At 51.6% G+C, this 21,422-nt stretch overlaps 1 protein-coding gene across 1 annotated transcript in view; it reads right to left on the bottom strand.

Moving 5' to 3' along the window:
- Efcab8 (EF-hand calcium binding domain 8) overlaps nucleotides 1–21,422 on the bottom strand; it is a 73,946-nt gene that overhangs the window by 42,068 nt on the left and 10,456 nt on the right. Inside the window, exons 5-14 of the mRNA XM_052723714.1 lie at nucleotides 20,819–20,954; nucleotides 19,249–19,354; nucleotides 16,480–16,564; nucleotides 15,498–15,622; nucleotides 11,862–11,935; nucleotides 9,077–9,207; nucleotides 4,599–4,666; nucleotides 4,160–4,311; nucleotides 3,461–3,595; nucleotides 1,418–1,528 (exon numbers count right to left, since the gene is read on the bottom strand). Coding sequence (XP_052579674.1) covers nucleotides 1,418–1,528; nucleotides 3,461–3,595; nucleotides 4,160–4,311; nucleotides 4,599–4,666; nucleotides 9,077–9,207; nucleotides 11,862–11,935; nucleotides 15,498–15,622; nucleotides 16,480–16,564; nucleotides 19,249–19,354; nucleotides 20,819–20,954 — 1,123 coding nt within the window. The remainder of the gene's footprint in view (nucleotides 1–1,417; nucleotides 1,529–3,460; nucleotides 3,596–4,159; nucleotides 4,312–4,598; nucleotides 4,667–9,076; nucleotides 9,208–11,861; nucleotides 11,936–15,497; nucleotides 15,623–16,479; nucleotides 16,565–19,248; nucleotides 19,355–20,818; nucleotides 20,955–21,422) is intronic.

The raw sequence follows: 21,422 nt of genomic DNA, 5'->3' as shown, positions 1-21,422 counted from the left end.
AATGCTCTCATTAATTCAAAAATAGCACTTGGGGACTCAAGTTCCCGGAAGAGGAGGAAAGCCACACCTATATTAAAGATCGCGCAACACTGATCCACTGGTTAGAACTTCCTGACTATGGAGGGTTAGAATGTTACAGAGCTAGGACCCAAATGATCCTGGGCTATATTTAGATCCCTCTTAACCCACCTCCTGTCTGACCTGACACCTCTTTGACTCTGAGGGAACACCTTTAAACTGTGTTAGCTTAGCAGACCACCAGCTTTCCCAGACCCTAAAGCTGAGAATGACGTCAGGTGACACCTGACAGCCAAGTTTCTCCTGCTTTACCGTCTTCTCACCCATGTATTGAGAAAACGCCCCAGTGCGTGGCTTTTGTTTCTCCCGTGTCTACGAAAGCTCACGTAACCGCTTCAACATCAGAATACGTAATTTGGGGGAACCTGAATCCATGTTCCCAGACCATTAGTCATATTTGCTTCGTGGTTTGCATCAACTCACTCATCACTCTCTCCAGAGAAGAGAATCAATGGTATAGAGAAGACACTTGCCAAAGCACCTCTAGTCAGGACCAAAATGGGAGCAAAAGGCCAAGCGGGGAAGGTTCCTGGACTCTCCACAGAGAAGCACTGAGGACAAAAGATGGCTGGGCATTCACTCCCTTCGTCCTGTTCCAAGGCAGTCACCTGTGAAGCTACTTTAGACTGGCACTGGCATTCCCACTGGGAAGAGTTGGGTGTGTTTACAAACCTAACAAAAGCTGTTCCGCAGCCCCGAAGAGCCCGAAGGCAGCTAGAGACTGAGACAGTGGTACTAAGAGCCAGAATTGGAGGAGAGCTCTGGCCAAAGGGCACTCTGGCACAGATAGTCACCCTGTCCACAGCCCAGGCCAGACAAGAGATGCCACTGGGAGTGGGCAGAAGCCTGCAGCCCTTTCTGTTCATGTTCCTTATGCGCATTGTGTGTGCCCAGCTGTCCTGCACAGTGAGGTATCTCCTCGGCACCATAGGGCACTGGCTGTGGTGCCTTTCCCATGCAATACAGAGTGCAGCTTCCACAAAGTGGTACTCTGGGGTAGCTCATAGGGTGGGAACCTTGAGGGACACCCGCACCAGCATCTGTTTCCATGCTAAGAGAACTGCCTGCACAGCACTGACCTAAGTGACAGCCAAGGCAGGATACTCAGAGGGTCCACAATCCAGTGACCAGATGGGGAGCTCCGTCAGACCCCATGACAACCGCTCTGCAAGACCACTTCATGTCTACACCAGGGCTATAACCAAAGCACTAATGATTTCCAGAGTGCCACATGAGCTGACTGTTATGTGAATGCAGACTCGGGCATGTGGAGACACCTGAGTCCTGATGATATCACCGGCGCTCCTCCCAGGTGCTGAGGCCAGCCCTGCCCACTCACCTGCTTGAAGATCTTGCTGTAGAGGACCGCACACAGGGCTGTGCTGTGAGTCGTCAACTTCCCTGTTTTCATGGGCCCCTGGGATTCCAAGTACCCTCTGAGGATCCCAATCTGTGGGCAGGGGAGGGGCAGACAGCTGAGCAGTCAGATGGGCTCTGCCCTCTGTGACTAAGGCCTTGAAGAGAAACCTCCAACATCAAGATATCCTGTACCCCTATGAGGTTCCTCAGAAATCCAGAATTCCATTTCTTCTCTTATCCTACTCCAAGGCCCAATTTCCAGGACTGGGACTCCCAGTCCCTCATGTTCCAATAATCCCCCTGAGACCCAAGTCCATGGTCCTCTCACCTTCTAAGGAGCTAAAGCCTCACTCAGGTGTTTCTTTTGTAACCAGTCTGGCAGACATGAAGCTATTCTAAAGACACACTTGTGTCTTCCAATCTGACTATGAGACTGTTGAAACAGTGGCCCCAGAGAAATGGGAATTTCCTCAGGATCTCATGCTGTGAAAAGGAAAGGGTGCTGGGGGCGGGGGTGTCAAAATAGATAAAGATGACTTCTCTCCCGGAAAGATATTTCACATGATTGTACATCGGACCATCTTACAGGAAAGTACTGAAGCCAGACAGTAATGGGCCAATGGCCAATCTGCCTGGGACTGTTTAGATATACATACCCTTGGCTCTCTATTTAAAATTGAATCTCACTTCAGGACCCCAAAAATGGACCTGGGGGGTTTGTTGGATCTCTTTACACCTCTTCCCAATGTGACCATACTGAATCAATCTCCTTTTTCTGATTTTCACTATCAATTTGGCTTTTTGCTTATTTGTTTTTGTTTTTGTTTTTGTTTTTGGTGGTTTTTTTTTCCCGTTTTTTGAGACAGGGTTTCTCTGTGTAGCTTTGCGCCTTTCCTGGATCTTATTCTGTAGACCAGGCTGGCCTCGAACTCACAGAGATCTGCCTGCCTCTGCCTCCCGAGTGCTGGGATTAAAGGCGTGTGCCACCATCGCCCGGCTTGTTTTTGTTTTTTAAGACAGGGTTTCTCTATGTAGCCCTGGCTGTCCTGGAACCCACTCTGTAGACCAGGCTGGCCTCAAACTCAGAGACCCATCTGCCTCTGCCTCCCGAGTGTTGGGATCAAAGGTGTGTGCCATCACCACCCAGCTTTAATTTGGCTCTTTTAATTGGCTCATCACGGACCTGACTTGAGGCACAGATTGTGACTTCCAAGTCCAAAAACACCTTCAGGAAGCCTTCTGTGACCAGTCCAACCTCAAGGTCAGTGCTCCCTGTGCTCATGAACCCGCAGAATCCAACACTTTCATATGAATTAACCTTACCTTAGTAATATACTCTCACATCCCAACAAAGCTAGGGGGTAAATGCTGTCATGGTCCCACCCAGAGAGTCTACACTAATGCCCAGGAAGATTGAAAATGAATTTCAAAGGTCTGTTTAATTTTAACAATACTGACAGCAAGTCCGGCACCCATCAGAGATGTAAGCACTTTTCTCTTCTCTTTCTCTCTCTCCATAAACCTGCTGCAAAGGAGATAGCCAGCCATGTGCACAGAAAGACATCTATGTCCCTTGGCCGGGTGGTCCTGCCAACAGTGGGTACATGGCTTCAGTGAAGCTCTCTAGACAGACGCTCCTGCCACTTGTCTGCCACTGGGTTCCCACGTGGGACCGGGTCTCACCATGCTCTAGTCAGTCCTCCCCTCCTGCCATCCTCAAGGTCAGGGCAGACCCATGGGCACCAGGCAAGTCATAGCTCACAGGCACTCCTCCTGACAGTTTTCTTCCTGGAGTTGGTGATCACAACGGATGGGGTCAAAGGAGCATGGAGGGATGACAGGAGAGTCTGAAGAGTGCATGAGTGGGGAGGGAGCAGGGGCAGTAGGGGTGGAGGAAAGGATGGGCTAGGGTCCAGAACCTGCTCTCGAGGAAGCTCAACACCAGAGCTACACAGACTCCAGAGCCAGGCCAGCACAGGACACAGACCCTGTCAGCTGCGCCTGTTCCCAGGAGAGCACTCACGTTGTAGGTGCTACAGATGAGGGTGCAGTCTCTGTGGAAGTAGGCGCTGGTTATGGGGCAGTTGCCCAGGGTGAAGAGCTTCCCGCAGAAGGACTGGAGGCACACATAGTCTTGCAGGTCCCACACACGAATGTTCTGTCGGGAACAGGCAAGAGGCAGGAGGGTCTGCACCAGCAGCCAGCACCCTAGGCCCTGGGGATGCCCCAGCGAGCAAGGTCACCCATGTATAACGTACACGCTGTCTGTCACAGCCCCACCCAGAGAGGCTAAACTAATGGCCAGATAAAGCATGTTCTCAGTGAGTGAGAGGGAACACAGCCTCCTTCCTCAGCTTTCCTAAGCCCCTCTGTCCTGCCTGGACTTCTAAGCTCAGCAAGCTAAAGGCAAAGACAGCAGGTGGCCCGCACCCTCCCCCAGACCTTCTCTTGCTCCCCAACTCCAGGCCAGCTCTACTCTGCTCAGAGATGGGCTCTGCCCTCCCCAGAGGCTGCTGAGGTTTGTGGCCACCTATACAATGACTAGGGCACCTCCCTGTGGGCCTTTGGTAAAGTGTGAGACCACAGGCAGGAAGGTTACCTCTGTGCCTCAGACTCCTCCCAATACAGGCTGAGCTACATCAGCACCCCAGGGTCAGTGTCTTTTCCTGGGGAACAGAGCTAGAGGGATGGGGGACAAAGGTATGTTCCACAAGGACGACACCTTGTCCCTGGAGATGCTGATCAGGATGCTGGTGTTCTGGCTGTTCACAAGAAGGTGAGTCACTGACGTCTGATGTCCCTTCATCAGCCACACAGGCTTTTTTGAGACCAGAGGATTCCACAGGCGGATGTGGGGGTCATAGCCACCAGTTGCTGGAGTCAAGAAATGAGTATCAGCTACCAGGGCCTACACTGGGACCTCCTTCTAGGGCCAGGCCTCAGACTCCAGCCAGAGTTGGCAGATGGGGAAGGTCACTGGGACTTGTCACTGTCCCTCTTGCCTTTCCTCTCTGTGTCCATGTATGACAGCCTGAGTCACACCCCACCTCCCAGTGATGCAGATCAGCAGTGGAAGAAGCCATGTCCTAGGCTCTGGTCATCCCCAGGCTGCTGCAGCCCCCCAGTCCAACTCTGTTTCTGGGGAATGAGAGATTACTCACCCAGGAAGTTCCTGTCCGGACAGTAGTCAAAGCAAAGAATTCCTTTTCTTAAATTCAATGATGATAACCTAGAGCAGAAAATCAAGGGGGGAAAGACGCAGGACTAAGAGCAGCAGCCTGGGCTTTGGGACTGGAGGAGCTCGGAGCTTGGTGGGGAGGGGTCAGTATCTCTCTACCCAGGAAGGAGAGACGCCTCAGACCTGCCCAGTGCTCACTCAGCACCAAGCATAGCCCAGTGAAGTAGCAGGTGCCCAAATCAGTAGCTCATGGGGAGACACCCACCCTTTAGGAAGAAAAAAAAATCCAAACGTGAGCAAGTCTTTGTATTCGTAAAGCATTTTGCATTGTTCCAAAAACAAGCTTAACATGATTTCGCACCTACCACCCTCAGGCAGGTATCCTCCAAGCCAAGACACAAATAAAAAAAATTTAAATAAATTATAAAAAAAAAAGCAGCTCAGGGCCACTGGTGCTGTGCCCTCACTCTGTGCTGGATGTCATCTCACAGGTCACCGGGACCCCATGTGCAATCCTCAAGAGTGGCATGATGCCATGAGAACAGTAAGATCAAGAGCTGACCTATGGGTGCACAGTCAGGGACCTACAGAGGGATGAGAACTCTGCCCTGGTGGGTACAACAGGAAATGGCTCAAGACATCCAGGAACAGGAAAAGAGGAGGAAGAAGAGGAGGAGGAGAGGCGAGGCAGGGCTCAAAGGTCAGAGAGACCCCGACAGGACCACAGGGCTGTCAGGCCCCCTACACAGGCCACTGAACTGCCTGTCTAGAAGCTTCCTGAGACGATAGCCAGGCTGACTCTTCCTTATCGCCTTCACACCGTATCATGTCTAGTCTAGGGCCCCTTAGCTTCCATATCATCAGTCTCCCAGCTGTTTCTTAACCTCCAGCCTTGCTTCAGATTTCCAAGAGCACATCAAAGCATGCATATCCCACCCACTGGCAAGCCAGAGAGGTGGGCCAGTAAGAAGGCTTAGTCAGTAAAGGCACTTGTTGCCAAACCTGATGACAGGGTTCAACTCCTGGGACCCACACCATGACAGGAGAGAACCAACTTTCACAAGCTGTCCTCTGAGCTTCACATGAGTACGGTAGTGTATGCCACCATCCCTATAATAAATATATGTTTTAAAAAAAAAAAAACAGATGCCTCCATCTACACCTTTAGGTGCAGAGACGTGTTCTGGAACAGCAGTCGTCAGGAGGATAGAAGGAATTACTTCAGACTGACTCATTCACCTATGCAACAGACATCTGCTGGCTCCTGTTCCCTGCCAGGACTCAGGGGTCACTGTGCTCCCTGCCTTACAGATCTTGTCTCCTGGAGCAAAGCATAGGAGCAAGGAAATGAACAGAGACAGGAGGGACAGTGACCAGCTATGAGAAGTCTGCGGGGGACGCAATGGGATGACTTGGCAGAGGGAAACTGGGTGACTCATTTTAGACAGCCTCTCTGAGAAGGGTGATGGGAGGCAGAAATCTGTAGGGGAATTAGAAATGGCCAAGGGGAGCATGCAGAGAGGGACGGGGCTTCAGACTCAGGGAGCAGCTAGTGCAAGGTTATAGGGTTGGCAGAAGTAGTCAGAGGCAAGGCAGTGGGGGACTGGGCTATGAAGGATTCATGCAGGACCCCAGAGGGATGAGACCTGCAGATGGTTGTGTATAGGGGCAGAAGTCAGAGGGGACCTAGTGAGCAGTGACAATGACTTCAGGTAGGAGCTGATGGAAGAAATAAGAAAAGAAAAAGGAGGGGAGCCAGGGTGGGTCAGTTACACACTCCACACCAGCTCCTATAGCCCCAATCCCTGATCCTCCGCCAGCTCCGCTCCTGACCTCAGTCACCTGAAGAGGTCAGGTAAGACCAACTACAGTGAAGCTGGATCCTCGGGGCCCTGAGAGGCTGAGGCTGACTCTGCAAGAATCAGGTTTGGCATTTCAAGTCTCACCTATAGTAGTTACTCGCCCAGAAGGCATCAGATGCCAGAGACCAGCAGGCAGCCAACAGTGCCACCTCCTGGCCTGAGGTGGTACTGCACCAAGACAGAAGAAGGTATGTGTATACATGTCCCCAAATTGAATATTCCAACTTCTCCACCTCCGTCCTTGGCCACCTCCAAGTCATCAACATGCATAGCCTAAACTATTGTGATAGCTTCCTCCCTGGTGACCCCACCTCTCCCGGTCCTTAGACCCCACCATCGCTCTGCTCAAAACTATCTGCACTTTGCTTATACCTGATTCCAAAGAATTAGAGCAAGGCATTCCAAGGTACTTGGGAAATATTAACTCAGACTAGTGTCCAGGTGATAATAAGAAATTGTGGGTTTTTATGTTCTTATGTATATATTTGAGATGTTTCAAAATAAAAATGTTAACTAAGAAAATGAGAGGCAGAGAATGATGATGCATGATGCCTTTAATCCCAGTACTTAGGAGGTGGGCAGATCTCTGTTAGTTAGAGGCTAGCCTGGTCTACATAGTGAGTTCCAGACCAGCCAGGGTTACATAGTGAGACCCTGTCTCAAAATCAAATAAAAATAAAGAGAGAATGGGGGGGGGAGGGAGGAAGGAAGGAAGGAAGGAAGGAAGAAAAGAGTGAAGGAAGAAAGGAAACAAGAGAGAGCTCGGGCTTTGGCTCAGTGATGGAGTGCTTGCTTAGCAAGCACAAGACCGGTCCCCTGGCAAAACAAGAAAGCCAAATATGGTGGCTCATAATCACAGTGCTAGGGTGATGGAAGCAGGAAGATGGCAAGTTCAAGGCCAGCCTGAGCTACACAGCAAGACTGTCTTTAAATAAATAAATTTAAAAAAAAAAAAAACAGGGAGAGAGAGAAAGGAAAGAAGGAAGGAAGGAAGGAAGGAAGGAAGGAAGGAAGGAAGGAAGGAAGACAACAAGCAGAAAGAAGCAGAGGGCCTGGGGTAGGGGTGTGTCTGAACTCTGGGCCTGTGGACCTTCAATGGAAGACAAGACAGGTAAGAAGGGGAAGGCATCAGAACCAGCCACCAGGGGCCACGGTGAGGTGGCGCTCTGGCCTCCTCCTGCCATCAAATGCAATAAAATAAAAAAGTCTAGGTTGAAGGAAACAAAACATGTCGGAACTGTCTCAGAGATGGAGTGCCCGCGCTCGTGGGGGTTGTCCTATTTCTGCATCAGGGCCTATCGTAGGAAGAGAAGAGGCGCCTTTTGACACCTAATTAACGTGTTCTGCAGTTGATGGGTTTTGTCATTTGTTTTCACTGTGTGGTTTAACACATGCCACCAGAACATTCTCTGCTCAAGGAATCCCTAAAGCCTGAGGTCGGCACTGGCTTCACCCTTCACGGGTAAGGAAATGGAGGTTTCAACCCAGGGTGAAACCACTCACTTTCACTACTTCATTTACAAATGTATTTTGAGCCCAGCCAGCGGTACAGGCCAGTAATCCTAGCCCTTGCAGGGTGGAGGCAGGAGGATCAGTTCAAGACCAGCTTGGGTTATGTGAGACCCTGCCCCACTGTCCCCTTCACAAAAGAGAGAGAGAAGACAAGACATGCCTTTTGTCTGCCTCCCTAACATAGGCTGGGGCTGATTTGTGTTGCGTTGTTTGTTTTGAATACATTGGTCAGTAGAGCAGGTCTACTGGGGCTGGGCAAGTGGAGCTGTGGGTAGAGTACCTGCCACACAAGCGTGAGGACCTGAGTTTGAATTCCCAGACACCGCTGGGCAGTGGTGGGGCATGCCTTTAATCCCAGCAGTCGGGAGACAGAGCCAGACGGATCTCTGTGAGTTCGAGGCCAGCCTGGTCTATAGCGTGAGATCCAGGACAGGCACCAAAACTACACAGGGAAACCCTGTCTCAAAAAAAAAAAAAAAAGAAAGAAAAGAAAAGAATTCCCAGACACCATGGAAAGTTGGGCATTTGTAGTGCACATCTGTAATCCCATCTTTCTACAACAAGCTATGATGCCAAACCAGGAGAACCTTCCAGAACTCACAGGCCAGCCAGTCAGGTATGCACAGTGGTCAACAAAAAGATGCCCTGTCTCAAGCAGTGGGAGATGAGGACCAACACCAGAGGTTACCCTCTGACATCCACATGTGCACTAAGGCATGCATTCCACCCCCAACCCCCAGACCACACACACACACACACAGGCAGACAGAGACAGAGAGAGAAAGACAGAGGGAGAGATAGACAGACAGACAGAGACAGAGAGATACCCTTTTGCAACTGGTAGACATTCCAGAATGATGATTAAACAGAATCCAGAGCCATGTGCTAGGTCCTATATCCATTGTCAGCCTATGGGATACAAGCTGCTTCCCGGGACCCAGCACAAGCCTCAGGTCAGTGCCCTGCTGCTGATGCACCAACTCAGAGGTGCATCCTCTCTCACCAGGGCTATCTGCATGTGGCAGAGGAAAGCCAGACCTATCCAGGGCACATCTGCTGTCCCCTCCCTTTGTCAGGTACCCCTTACCTGGGTTTCTCAGGGTCTTTGACTGGCAGGATTATCAGCACCAGCGAGGACTTCTCAATGGCTGAACACGAGACCACCAAATTCAGCTGCGGGATGAACTTGACCTGATGACACCAGTTGGGGTGGAGATTCTGGGAGAGAGAATGGCCATAGCAGGAGACCTCCCAGGGACAATCGAGTTCCATATCCCACACCTGGGTCTTAGCCAGGGCCAATGCTGGATGCGACTGGAGTTACAAAATCTAAGGCCCTTGCCTTAGTGACCACAGCTTGGGCAAAGTGAGGTGGCCCATAGTCCTATCCAGGTCCCATGACCAGGGTGTCTGGCCCATTCCTGTCTCAAAAACTGTTTAAACACACCAAACCTACCAGCATCTGGATTCCTTGTGTCCTAAGAGTCTCTTGGATTTAGAAGCCAAAGGCCTGGGCTCGTTATAATGTCATTCCTCCAAGCAGGGAGAAAGGGTGGAATTGAGGGTGTCTAGGCCCTAGTCTGTCTTCTACTGGCTGCCTCTACTACAAAGAGCCTGCTTTTCTGGGCCCACTACCACCCTCTGTGTTTGTCAGACGCAGTAGCTTCCAGGATCCGGAGGGGCAAAATGCACACGCTGCTAGGACTATAGCAACAGGGAGATAGCTCCCAGAGGGCCGGAAAGGCAGGCTGGCCAGCCTCTGACTGGCAAGATTTTGTCAACTTGACACAACCTAGAGTCACTTGGGAAGAAGGAGCCTAACTGAAGAATTGCCTCCATCAGACTGGCCTGTAGTATGTCTACGGGTCATTTTCTTGATTAATGATTGATGTGAGAGGGTCCAGCCCACTGTGGGTGGTGTCAGCCCTGGGGAGGTGGTCCCAGGCTATGTAAGAAAGCAAGCTGAGCAAGCCGTACCCTGCCACGGTCCCTGTCTCAGCTCCTGCTTGAGTTCCTACCCTAACTTCCCTCAATGATGGTCTGTGATGGGGATGTGTAAACCAAAGAAACCCTCTCATCCCCAAGCTGCTTTTGCTCAGTGTTTTTTTTTTTTTTTTTTTTTTTTTTTGGTTTTTCGAGACAGGGTTTCTCTGTGTAGCTTTGCGCCTTTCCTGGAACTCACTTGGTAGTCCAGGCTGGCCTCGAACTCACAGAGATCCGCCTGGCTCTGCCTCCCGAGTGCTGGGATTAAAGGCGTGCGCCACCACCGCCCGGCAGCTCAGTGTTTTATCACAGCAACAGAGAGCAAACTAACACGTCCTCCGGACCTGGCTGGTATCTGTGCTTGGCTCCCAGTCTGGAGATTTCCCTCCCTGGGACAAGGAAAGTGATGAGGGAAGAATGAAGAACAGGGATGGGACACACAGACCCGACTATCAAACATTCATTCAGCGCCACCTTAGATGTGCAAGCCCCTGGGCTGGGCCTTATGTCTCCATTTCCTCTAATAGCTATCACAACAATGGTATCTAAGCCAAGGCACTGAATGAGGCCTGGGATGCTGAGTAACTACGGAGCAAACTTCATTGATGAGATAACCACAGCTGAGAAGAGGGGAAGGAGCCAAGCGGGGTGGTGCGTGTGGCAATCCCAGCACTTGGGAGATGGAAGTGGGAGAGTCAGGTGTTTAAGGACAGCAACCTTGAACCCAGTATCAAAAAGAAAAAGAAGAGGGGAGGGTGGGTAGTGTGAGTACTGCTTCCTATGAGGCCTAATGCCTGTTCCTAAAGTGTGTCCAACTCAGATCTGCCCTGAGAACCTCATTCGTTCATTTGTTCCTCAAATGTCCCAGGAGTCACTGGGCCCCGGGCACTGTTGTCGGGAACAGGAGACTGAACAAAGAGCACAACCCACAAAGTCCCTGTCCTTGAGGAGCTGTCACTGTCGTGAGGACAGTAAGACAAGAGCAATAGACAGGTAATTCAAAGTTGGGACAGAGCTAACAGCAGCGGCGGCGGCAGCAGGGCATTTGGCGCCAGCTACTCAGGACCTGAAGGAGGGGGTGATGGATGAACCAAGCAGAAGACCTCTGCAACATGGAGGGATTCAACATGGAGGAACAGCATGTGCCAAGGCCCTGTGGTAAAAAGGGGCTTGGGGAGTTCTAGGGTAATCAAGGGAGCCTGTCTCAGCAACAAACAAGAAGAAAGTCGAGAAGAGCAGGAGATGGGGAGGTAGCTCAGTTGGGAGAATGTGTGCCTGGGTTCAGTCCCCAGCACATATGTGATAGCGCATGCCCATAATACCCGCCCTTGGAAGGTGAAGATAAGAAGATCAGAAACTCAAAGTCACCCTTGGCTACATAGAAAGTTCAGGGCTAGCCTTGAATACATGAGACTCTGACTCCGGTTAGGGGATTAGAGTGCTAACCACAGAGTAAGCCAGAGGTTTGATTAGCTTGTGTTTGATACTCAAGTCAAAGACTTGAGATTGCTTCAAGTATGATGAGAAGCTGCTGGGGTGACATGACTATATTCTAAAGCAGACTTCCTCTGGTTGCCGAATTGAGCAAGCGCGTCATGGAGAGAGGGAGTGTGGAAGCCAAAGAGGAAGCCAGTGGCTGTCCAGAACGAAGATGATTTTTCACTGCATCAGGGAAGCCAAGAAGGCAGTGAGAAAGACAGGGTTAGCCCTGGGACACACCTGTGTCCTAGAGATGTGCAGATGGGACACAACAGCTTCCTGCACTCTGTCCTTAGAGGCCAAGCCCCTAAGAGCTGAGGCTGAGCCTAGAGGGCAAATCCATTTCAGGCATTTATTTTTGAGCAGGGCACATATGTGGATAATTACAGGCTAAGGAAAGCCACACTTACCTTCATTCGGAAGCTTCTATACAGAGGGGACTTCTCATTTAAGAGTCTTCGCAAAGAAACATTGGTCCAGAAATCTGACAGAAAACATTCAGAGTCCACATTAACAACCTCTCCTCTAGCAGCTTAGACATTTTCACTGATGTGCATCCATGCTTCCCAGAACGCCAACCAGTCAGCCGCTCATTGGAGCCGCCTGTGACTTCATGAGCTTGGCAATGCTTCCAACTGTTTCCCTGCTGCCCAGCACGGCTCTGCAAGCCCAGAGTGCAACAGTGACCAGCTCCAGGGTCTACACACTCCCGAGTGCTGCCGTCCGAACAAGGTGGCTCCCCATTAGCGCATTCCAGAGAATGAATGGAGACTTCAGGCTGTATTCACTTTTAAAAGTGATGCACTGGTGACTTGCCATCATATCATGCCTCAGGATACATGGCCCCTCGGCCAGAAAGCAAAAGTCCCGGGAAGTACAGGGTGCATGCGTGCTTTATGAGCAAGCAACTCCTACATGCCAGGCACTGCCCACACCAAGTGCCCTGCCCTTGTAAAACTACCTAGGTAGCAGCTGACGAACCCCCAGGGAGAGCACACGGATACAGATGGATGAGTCAGTGGTGCCAGGCGAAGCTTGTAGGGTCAGGAGCTGTTCAAGGAAGTAGGTCAGAAATGCTGCTCAGTTTAGCTTTAGGTCTGAAAGCAACTCCCAGGAATCATGGAGGAAAAACACTGGAGGGGGTGGATAGTGGTGAAGTCTGTACAGGGGTAAGAGGAAGCTTCCCCCACCCACCCACCCAAAAAAAGAAAAAAAAGACCCCCGGTTGGGGAGATAACTCAGTCTGTAAAGTACTTGCTACACAAGGAGGAGAATCCTACTTCAATCCCCAGAACCTGTGAAAAGCACATTTGTTCCCAGAGCTGGAGAGGCAGAGACAGGAGGATTCCTGGAGCTTGGTGAGCCCCAGGTCCTACTAAGAGACCCTGTCTCCAAACACAAGGTGGACAGTTCTTGAGGAATGATGCCTGCCGTTGGGCTCTGGCCTCCACACACACGTGCACATACATGCATAAGCATCCAGAAAACACATGTACACACATATACACGAACACACACATGCAAAAGAAGTCCTGAGCCAGATGGGATGTTGCTTGTGGCTGGTAACGGGGAAGCTGCCAGCCTAACAATGTCTAGTGCCCCTCTTTCCCACTAGAGAGACACGGCCTCCGGCACTTCTATGTACCTAACACTCACTCACTCCAGGCATCCTATAGCAGAGCCAAACACTAAGCATGACTGCCCCTGCTCCCGTTTGAATAAGGAGACTGAGGCACAGAAAGGCTAAGCCACCCGCGTCAGGGCGCCCAGAACTAGGTACCTACTTCTTAGCTTTGTCCATCTCACCATACCTTCGTACTTGTTCCCAGCCTTCAGTTTAGTGGGTGGCCCAGAAGGACTCACCCCCGTTAGTCCCCTGCCTTGTTCTTCCATTCGCCACTCATCACAGAGACCACCACGACACAAACATGACCAGGACAAGGCAGCCACCGGGGGCTGAGGGGACAATGACGAAGTAGAGTGCTAGCTAGAAGTGTAGCTCAGCGCTCCAAAGCTTGCCTGACACATTCAAGGCGCTGGGTTCGATCCCCAGCACACACACATGTACACACACACACACACACACACACACACACACGGGGTGAAACTCCCCCACCCTCACAACTGAATTTCGGCTCCAGTTCTCTGAGCAGGGCAAACAGGTGTCCTTTCCTTTCCATCAAAGGGCCATTTATCTACAAGACCCTCACATTCAGGGCCGAGGGAGAGAACAAACACAGGACCTAAGTCAGTCCCACAGTGTCTCAAGGACAAACCCAGCAGCCACCTTCTGAGTCACGCCCTGACTTGCCCAAGCTTGTGCAAACGTGTCCAAAAATTATCAGACTAAACTTCAACCAATTAACAGCATACTAACGTAACTGCTGCTTGCTTAACCAACTATGTATGAGATGACCTCACTGTCCCTGCACCTCCCCTTAGCTGTGCTTAAAAGGAGCCTGCACGCGCCTCTCAGGGTCGTCACCATTTTGTACAGGTGAATGACCCCCGCATTAAAAAAACGCTCTTTGCTTTAACATATTATTTGAGTCTGGGGTCTCCTTCAGGGTTTCCTTGAACCCTTACAAACACACAGAGACACACAGACACACACAGACACACACACACACACAAAAAAAAAAAAAAAACAGGACACTAGTACTTGTTTCTTCCCTTCCAGAACACCAACAAGCCGACTTAGCAGGGGTTCTTGCCAAAGCCTGGGAACCCTTGGAGACCTCCTTAGCTAGAAGTCCCAGCAAGGGCTGCTCTGTCATCCTGGATGGGAAGGAGGTCAGTTTCCCTGCAGGCAGGGCCCCAGGGTCCAGGCTCCTAGGGCGGGTAGAGGCCCAGCACCACACCTAAGGCTCACTCCATCCTGGAGCTGATCCAGGCCCAGTGAGTCTCCCAGGAAGCCCCAGGCCCGTGGCCTCTGTTGACCTTGCACCCTTTGTCAAAGAAGCTCCAAATGACTTCCTGAGTCAGTTCAGGGCACATCCCAGCAAGTAGTGAGAATTGGAGACTCTGGACAGGCAGTTTGGCTTCAGATCTCAGTCGCCACTCCCCAGCCTCAGGGCGTGTATGAGTAGCTTCAGCTCACTAAACCTCTTTTTTTTTTAAAAAGATTTATTTATTTATTATGTATACAGCATGTATGACCAGAAGAGGGAGCCAGATCTCATTAGGTGGTTGTGAGCCACCATGTGGTTGCTGGGAATTGAACTCAGGACCTCTGGAAGAACAGTCAGTGCTCTTAACCTCTGAGCCATCTCTCCAGCCCTCTTTTTTGTTTTGTTTTTTTCTTTTTTTTTTTCCGAGACAGGGTTTCTCTGTGTAGCTTTGCACCTTTCCTGGAACTCACTCTGTAGCCCAGGCTGGCCTCGAACTCAGAGAGATCCGCCTGGCTCTGCCTCCCGAGTGCTGGGATTAAAGGCGTGCACCACCACTGCCCGGCTCACTAAACCTCTTAATGGGCAGCTACCAGTCACTCAGCCATAGTGGGTGGAAAATGAAGGGAGGTGATGCACCAAGAGGTGAGGATACAGCTGCTAACTGATGCCGGGTGTGTTGGTTCGCGCTGCTGCCAAGCCGGGTGGTCCTCCAGGCTCCACCACAGCCCACCTTGCCAGTCTACTCTCACCCACTCAGAGATAGCTCAAAACCAGGAAGAGCAGAAGCCCTCACAGCCATCAGAGAGAAGAGTCACTGTCCTGAACCTCAGAGGACAGGTGACACACCCCAGGGTGACAGCCCAGCGCTTCGCTCTCCCTGGGCTGAGGGAGAGCTGCAGCCTTCAGTCTTCACCTGCAAAAGTCCTCACCTCAAAAGGCTGTCCCTCAGCTCAGATCCTCTAGCCTTCTCCTGTCACCACCGCACTATTCCCTTCCCTTCAGAGGCAGGGCACCCTCTGAACTCCAAGGAACCTCCTCTCCAGAGACTCAGCGTGAAGAGACAGGCAAGTAAGGATGCCTCAGAAACGTACTCAACTCAGCATCCACATCTACCCACTCCCCGGGCCTCTGCCCGTCCCCGTGTCTTTTAGCTACCCCATTTGGCGGTCCGGGGAAGGACGTGTGGATTGAAGAGTCCACCAGCCACATTGTCAGACACAAAGATGACGACGTTGCCCTTGGTGTCCCCATAGCAGAACACACCTTTGCGATAGTCGGACCTGGGGAAAGATGAAGACAGAGCGGGCTACGTGTCAGACTGGGATTGAAGGAGGTGATGGAAAAATAAAGAGGAGACTGACCTCTACAGAAGGGGCTGCCTTTAATCAGCACAACAAAAGGTGGCCTCTCCGCCATGAGAGAGGGGGCTACACGCCAGAGCATCAACAACTCGGGGTCTTATAGGCCAAAAAAGGGAACTTCGGGGTAGGAAGATTTTTGTCTACAGACCTATTTTCTGCTTTCCCAAGCTCATAAAGGAGTCCTTATCACACTGGCATCCTTGCCAGGAGTCCTCCTGGGAGGTCCTAATGACATGTTGACCCCTTGCCACTGGCCTCCCTCCTTCTAACTGCCCGCTGCTATTATCGGTGTGCCAAATCTTCCTGCGTGGGGTTGCTTGAGGCTGTTAGGTTATTAACCCTTCACTGTGGAGCCTTCTGCCCTACTGCCCCGAGGCCCTGCCCACCTTACGGACAAGGACAGTTCCAACAGACTTCCAGCCTTGCTCTGGGCCTCTGGCCAGCTGCCCAGCATATCCCTGTCATCACTGAACCAAACTTCAGGTTCTGTTTCAACCACTCTCTCTCCCCAGAGACCTCAGGGCAGCAGGGCAAGCCTCTGCTAGCACTTGGTGGCTGATGGGGTAAGAAAGGAGGGAGGGAGGGAGGGAGGGAGAGAGGGAGGGAGGACGACTCTAAGAGTGGGGTGACTGTGCAAGACCCAGGAGAGAAGCAGCGAGGGGCAATGTGGCAATGAACTCAGAACCAGCTCTCCGAGGTGCCTCTCTGGGGTCCCATCCCCCTCCCCAGGGAGGCAGTAGCTGCCAAGACCCTGTCCCATCACCTGTGAGACTTACCAATAGTCCATGGCCATGACACAGCTATCCAGGTCAACAAAGGTGAAGGCCCGGACACATTTGTGGTTACTGACATCAAAGAACTCTGGGAGAGGGAGAAGAGGGGGACATGCAGGGCCGAGAGCCATAGCTCAGGCTTCGGAGGTATCTGGTGGCAGCAATCAGCCTCCCAGCACTCCCTGCCACCTCTCTGGTCCTGGAGCCCACCTGGACCCAAAACAGCAACCAAGAGCAGCAGATCCAAGCACAGTCACTCACAAGGCTTAGATCCAGCTGCAGACTACCCTGTGACCCCCACTGCAGCCAGAGCAAAAGCCAAGTGCAGACCTCAGCCTATGAAGTCTTGTAGGATCAGAACCTCCACAGCCCAATGTATCTTCTATCCCTGGAAGAACACCTCTCCCCCTGTCTGGCCTGTGGCCCCTGACCAGCCACTAGGCTCTAAGCATGCCAGCTTTTTGCCTCTGTAGATGCATCAACCTCAGATACTTCTGGGACCTGCCACTCCCTGCTTTGCCCACCTTGAATAGCCCCAGAACCCTTCCAGATGAGCTGTGTGACCCCTTCTTAGAAAGGCTTCCTTCTCTTCAGCTAGGCCCACCAGCACTCTCCCACCTGGATGGCTGCCTGCCAGTCTCCCTCACCACCTTTATCTTTGCCTCAAATTCACTTCTGTTTTGTTTGACTGCAGGAACTGCCTGGCCTGGCCTGGCCTGAGAGCTGTGTGAGGGCAGAGAGATATTCTACATGGCACTTGTGGGGTTCGCAGCACCTAATAGAGCACCCAGGGCTCTACTTTGCTGAGTGACTATGGCTGTGATGCACAAATGAAGGGACACGTCCCGAACCCTGGGTAATATGGGTAGCAGGAAACTTCTGGCCTCTGTGGCTTCCGATAGTCCATCCATGTGTGTGTCCCTGTAGGTGTTGAGAGCAGACAGAAACAGAGAGATCTGCTCTCCACCACTCACCACCCCTCATCAGGGCTAGAGCTGGGAAGCCCAAGCAAATCAGAGACCAAGTGAGCTCACAACATGCAGGTGCATATGAAAAACAGATTGTAGGGTGGCTTTGTGCAGGTTCACCCGTTCCTCACTGTCTGGAACCAGCCTGCCAGAAACATTATTTTCATCCTGCCCAAAAGCCTTCCATGGAGCTCTGACACCAGCTGACACTGACTAAAACCCTGCCCCCTAGGAATCCTGGCTCCTTCTGGCAGCCCTGGCCTCAAATCAGTCAGTCTAACGAGGCTAAGGACAGGCCCTCAAGTGTCTGCTTCTACAGGCCCAGTCATCCCAGAGCAGGGCTAGCTGGGCCGAGCCACTTGGTCAAGGTTCATGCTGGTGGCCTTTCACCCCTGCCTCTGGCCTTGACCAAGTGCTCTGAGCAGACCACATCTGTTCAGTCATCAGCGCTTGATAGCATGAGGAGATGGGGCCAGGCTCTCGGGGCTGAGGGTGAAGGGAAAGCCACTAGGAATCATGGGTAGCAGCCAGCTCCTAACTGCTCAAGCCCTTGCTTCTCTGGTAGTGTCACAGTCTGTCCTCTTGATAAGGACAGCACTGGCTAACATATGCCAAGCACCTCACACATCCAGTCACTAACCCACACTCACCCTGGAGATACAGAGCACTGACCCTGTTCTTCCTCTGGGTAGACTAAGGCCCTCAAAGGTTAAGCTGCTGCTCCAAGTCACACCCCTACTGAGTGGCAGGACCAGGGCTGAAACCTGGGCACTGGCTGTTTCAGAACAGCTGCTCTCCGGCCTCCTATTTAGTTCTGCACCATGGGCTGTGGGGACACATTCTCCTTAATGATCTGGGACACATGATCAGTCAGACCCTTTATCCACCCTTCCCAGCGCCACTAAGCCTCTTGGTGGCACCAAGCACTGAGATGTGAGTGAAGCAGATGCAGTCCCCACTGCCCGAGCTCCAGGACAGAGGAGAAGGCAGACACCAACGACTCTCACTGACAAATATATGATCACACTCTGAAGGGCTTGAAAGGAAGAGGGCTATCCTGTGCGGTGCTTTTGAGAGGCGTCTGACTTGGACTAGGTGGTCAAGGAAAGATCTCTGGAGGAAATAACACTGTGATGAATCAAAGGAAAGGTAGATGCTCTGGGGTGGGGAGAGGTGTGGGAGATAAGGTAGAGCATGCAAATTGACCCACAGTGCCCATCAGAGACAACAAGAGAAGGTTCCAGCATCCTTAGCACAACAGGAGGAGGGTCTGATCCAAGGAAATCTGTGGGCAGCAGAGAGAGGCCAGACCTTCCTCACCTCATGGGCCACACTAAGGATCCTCCCCCAATCTGTGCTTTGTGGGGAGAGCAGGTGTGAAGGTTTTCTGCAGGGAGACATTTTAAAAGCCCGTTTGTAACTACTACAGGGACCTTCAGAGGAAATGTGCTAAGCAAAAGGAGGCTTCAGTGTTATCCCAGTGACAGCCGAAGATGGCCTGGGCTAGAGGCAGCAGGACACGAGGGTGGAATCAAGCTGGAGAGACTGGCATGGGCTGTGGTTTACAAGTTGAACTGTTCAATACTCGTAGACATTCAGTATTCACTGAGCACATCTGCCTACAAAGCAGTCACTGACACAATTGACCAACACTGCCTCTTACAGCACACAGCACTCGGCAGGCCCTCATGACCCAACATTCCCAGAGGGCTCCCCTCCATGCTCATGCTTGCTCAGCCATCAGGTCTGTCCCAAGTGCAAATCCACCACTCACTAGAAGGCCTGGAGAGTCCCAGGGACTCACCTATCTTCTGCTCAGTCGAGGCAACCGCGATGAGGTTCATGTTGTGCAGACATACCATGTCGACAACCCACATCTGCTGGTGGCAGGTCGGCTGGGGCTGGGCAAGCTGGCAGAAGAAGAACAGAGACTCAGGTCACAGAAGGTTGCTACCAGAGTACAGAGGCACAGGGACATTTTCTGCCACACAAGGCCCCGGAGCAAACACAGTCCTGGCATGCCTCATGTGAGCACTAAAAACAGAGCCTTGGCTAAACTCCTCCAGGTATGCCCTCATCTGTAATATGGGCCTAACAGTCACCCATCTTCATGATCCCAGTGACTTAAGGCCAGGCCCACCTCCAAAACTTCCCACTTGCATAACAGTGAGCCCCCAGTGGGTCTTGGCCAATGATCCTGAGAGGCTCACAATCTAACCCAAATCAGCTCCTTAAGAAAGAATCTCCAGAACTCTCAAGATTTCCCAGGAAGGCTTTCTCTGTCTCTTCAGCCTCCTGAGCTCTGGCTCCTGAGGGGCCATATAGGTGACCATATAGCAGTCAGGTCACTCATGGCTTCTCATCATACTTGAAGAGATCGGGCTACCAATACCTACTTCCACACACATGTGGAGAAAGGGAAGGCAGAGTATACCAGAAACCACAGGAATGCAGATGTGGACACACACACACACACACACACACACACACACACACACACAGGCCCCCAGAAGAGTCAGGAAACCTTTAGGTACCCTAGCCCCATCTAGGTCTCTCCTCCCACAAGGGCTGACCCCTGCTGCAAGTGTAAAGCACTGTGTGTGAAACGCAGGTGGGAAACCCTTCACACTGTCAACAGTGTTCTCCACAAGCCTTGCTGGGGAGCCCTGGAGGGCAGGCCTTTCCTCGTTTGCTGCAGGATCCTCCACTAGCCTGGCAGCATCAAGTGCACAGCAGACTTACCTGAATGTGTCATTCCTTACTACACTAGGCCATGAGCCAATAGTAGAAAGCCCATGATGATGTTGGCTTATATTCATCTGTACTTGCTGAATGCCTTGACCTGCTCAAGCATGACCCATACCATTAAGTGCCCCCTCAACCCTGAGAGGGGCTACTACTCCAAGCCTACTTGGGCATACAAGGAATCAAAGACATTTCAGGTAGCATCCCACACCTGTTGGGTGGTCTACCTGGGACTCTAATCCTGGTAGTTGGACCCAGAGCCCAAATACCATGATTTTCTGCCTGGACCAGACAAAGGTTTCAATCATCAGGACTTAGGGACAGTGTGGATATGACAGAGCAAGGAGAGAATGCTGAGCACTGGCACAGAGGCTGGAGGATAACGCTCACTGAGATGGGGACTCCAGTGACACACTCCCTGGACAAACTGCTTTGGAGGTGTCTAGTAGACTTCCAAGCAGTGTTCTGCTTAGTAGATGACAAGTGTGAGATTCTATAATTAAATCAGAACCTTGACCCAAGCCCTGTGGCTTCAAGGCCAGGCTGTTCAGATAATAAGTGCCAAGGACAAGACCACTCATGGTGCCACAACAGAGGCTCTCCACCAACCCCATGAGCGTCCCACTCACCCGAAAGGAGTTCATCATTAAGAAAGTCTCGGACCAGAACTGCAGGACCCCGTCTTTGGTGACAGTCAGGAAAAACCCCATCTTTTTGAACCGTTGGGTTAAAAATGCCACTTTCACAACCTCGCTCCCATGGTGCCTACAAACGGTAAGAAGCAAGCATACAACTCTGAAAGAAAGTATCTGCATGAACCACAAGCCAAAGAAGAGGCAGGACAGAGGGTCAGTGGGGACAGCTACATAAGTGTGCATGTGTGCACACATACACACACCAAGAAGCTGTAGGTAGTTCCAGGGAACATGGGACTCTGCCCCTTCTCCAAGTGGGCTTCAACTGAACCAACAAAGGCCACAAGACAATGAACCCCAATGGAGGATAGGGTGTGTGATTCAGTGGTAGAGTGTTTGCCTAGTATACGTGAGGCCCTGGGTTCCATCCAGAAAAATAACCAACTATAAAACAGTATGCGATGGAGTCCAAAGCTGATCTCTGGAAATAGCCAGGCAGGTCCCTCAGTTTGTAGTGGGAGAGCAGAAATAGAGAGTGAATATCTTCAGAGCTTTTTTCATAGGAAAAAAATGGCCCACAGACGGTGAGCAGGGTATA

This window comes from Peromyscus californicus, unplaced genomic scaffold (assembly GCF_007827085.1).
Source record: "Peromyscus californicus insignis strain IS unplaced genomic scaffold, ASM782708v3 Scaffold_7__1_contigs__length_154581171, whole genome shotgun sequence".
Lineage (NCBI taxonomy): Eukaryota > Metazoa > Chordata > Mammalia > Rodentia > Cricetidae > Peromyscus > Peromyscus californicus.
Note: the sequence above shows the minus strand (reverse complement) of the source record. Positions and strands in the feature narration are given on the sequence as shown.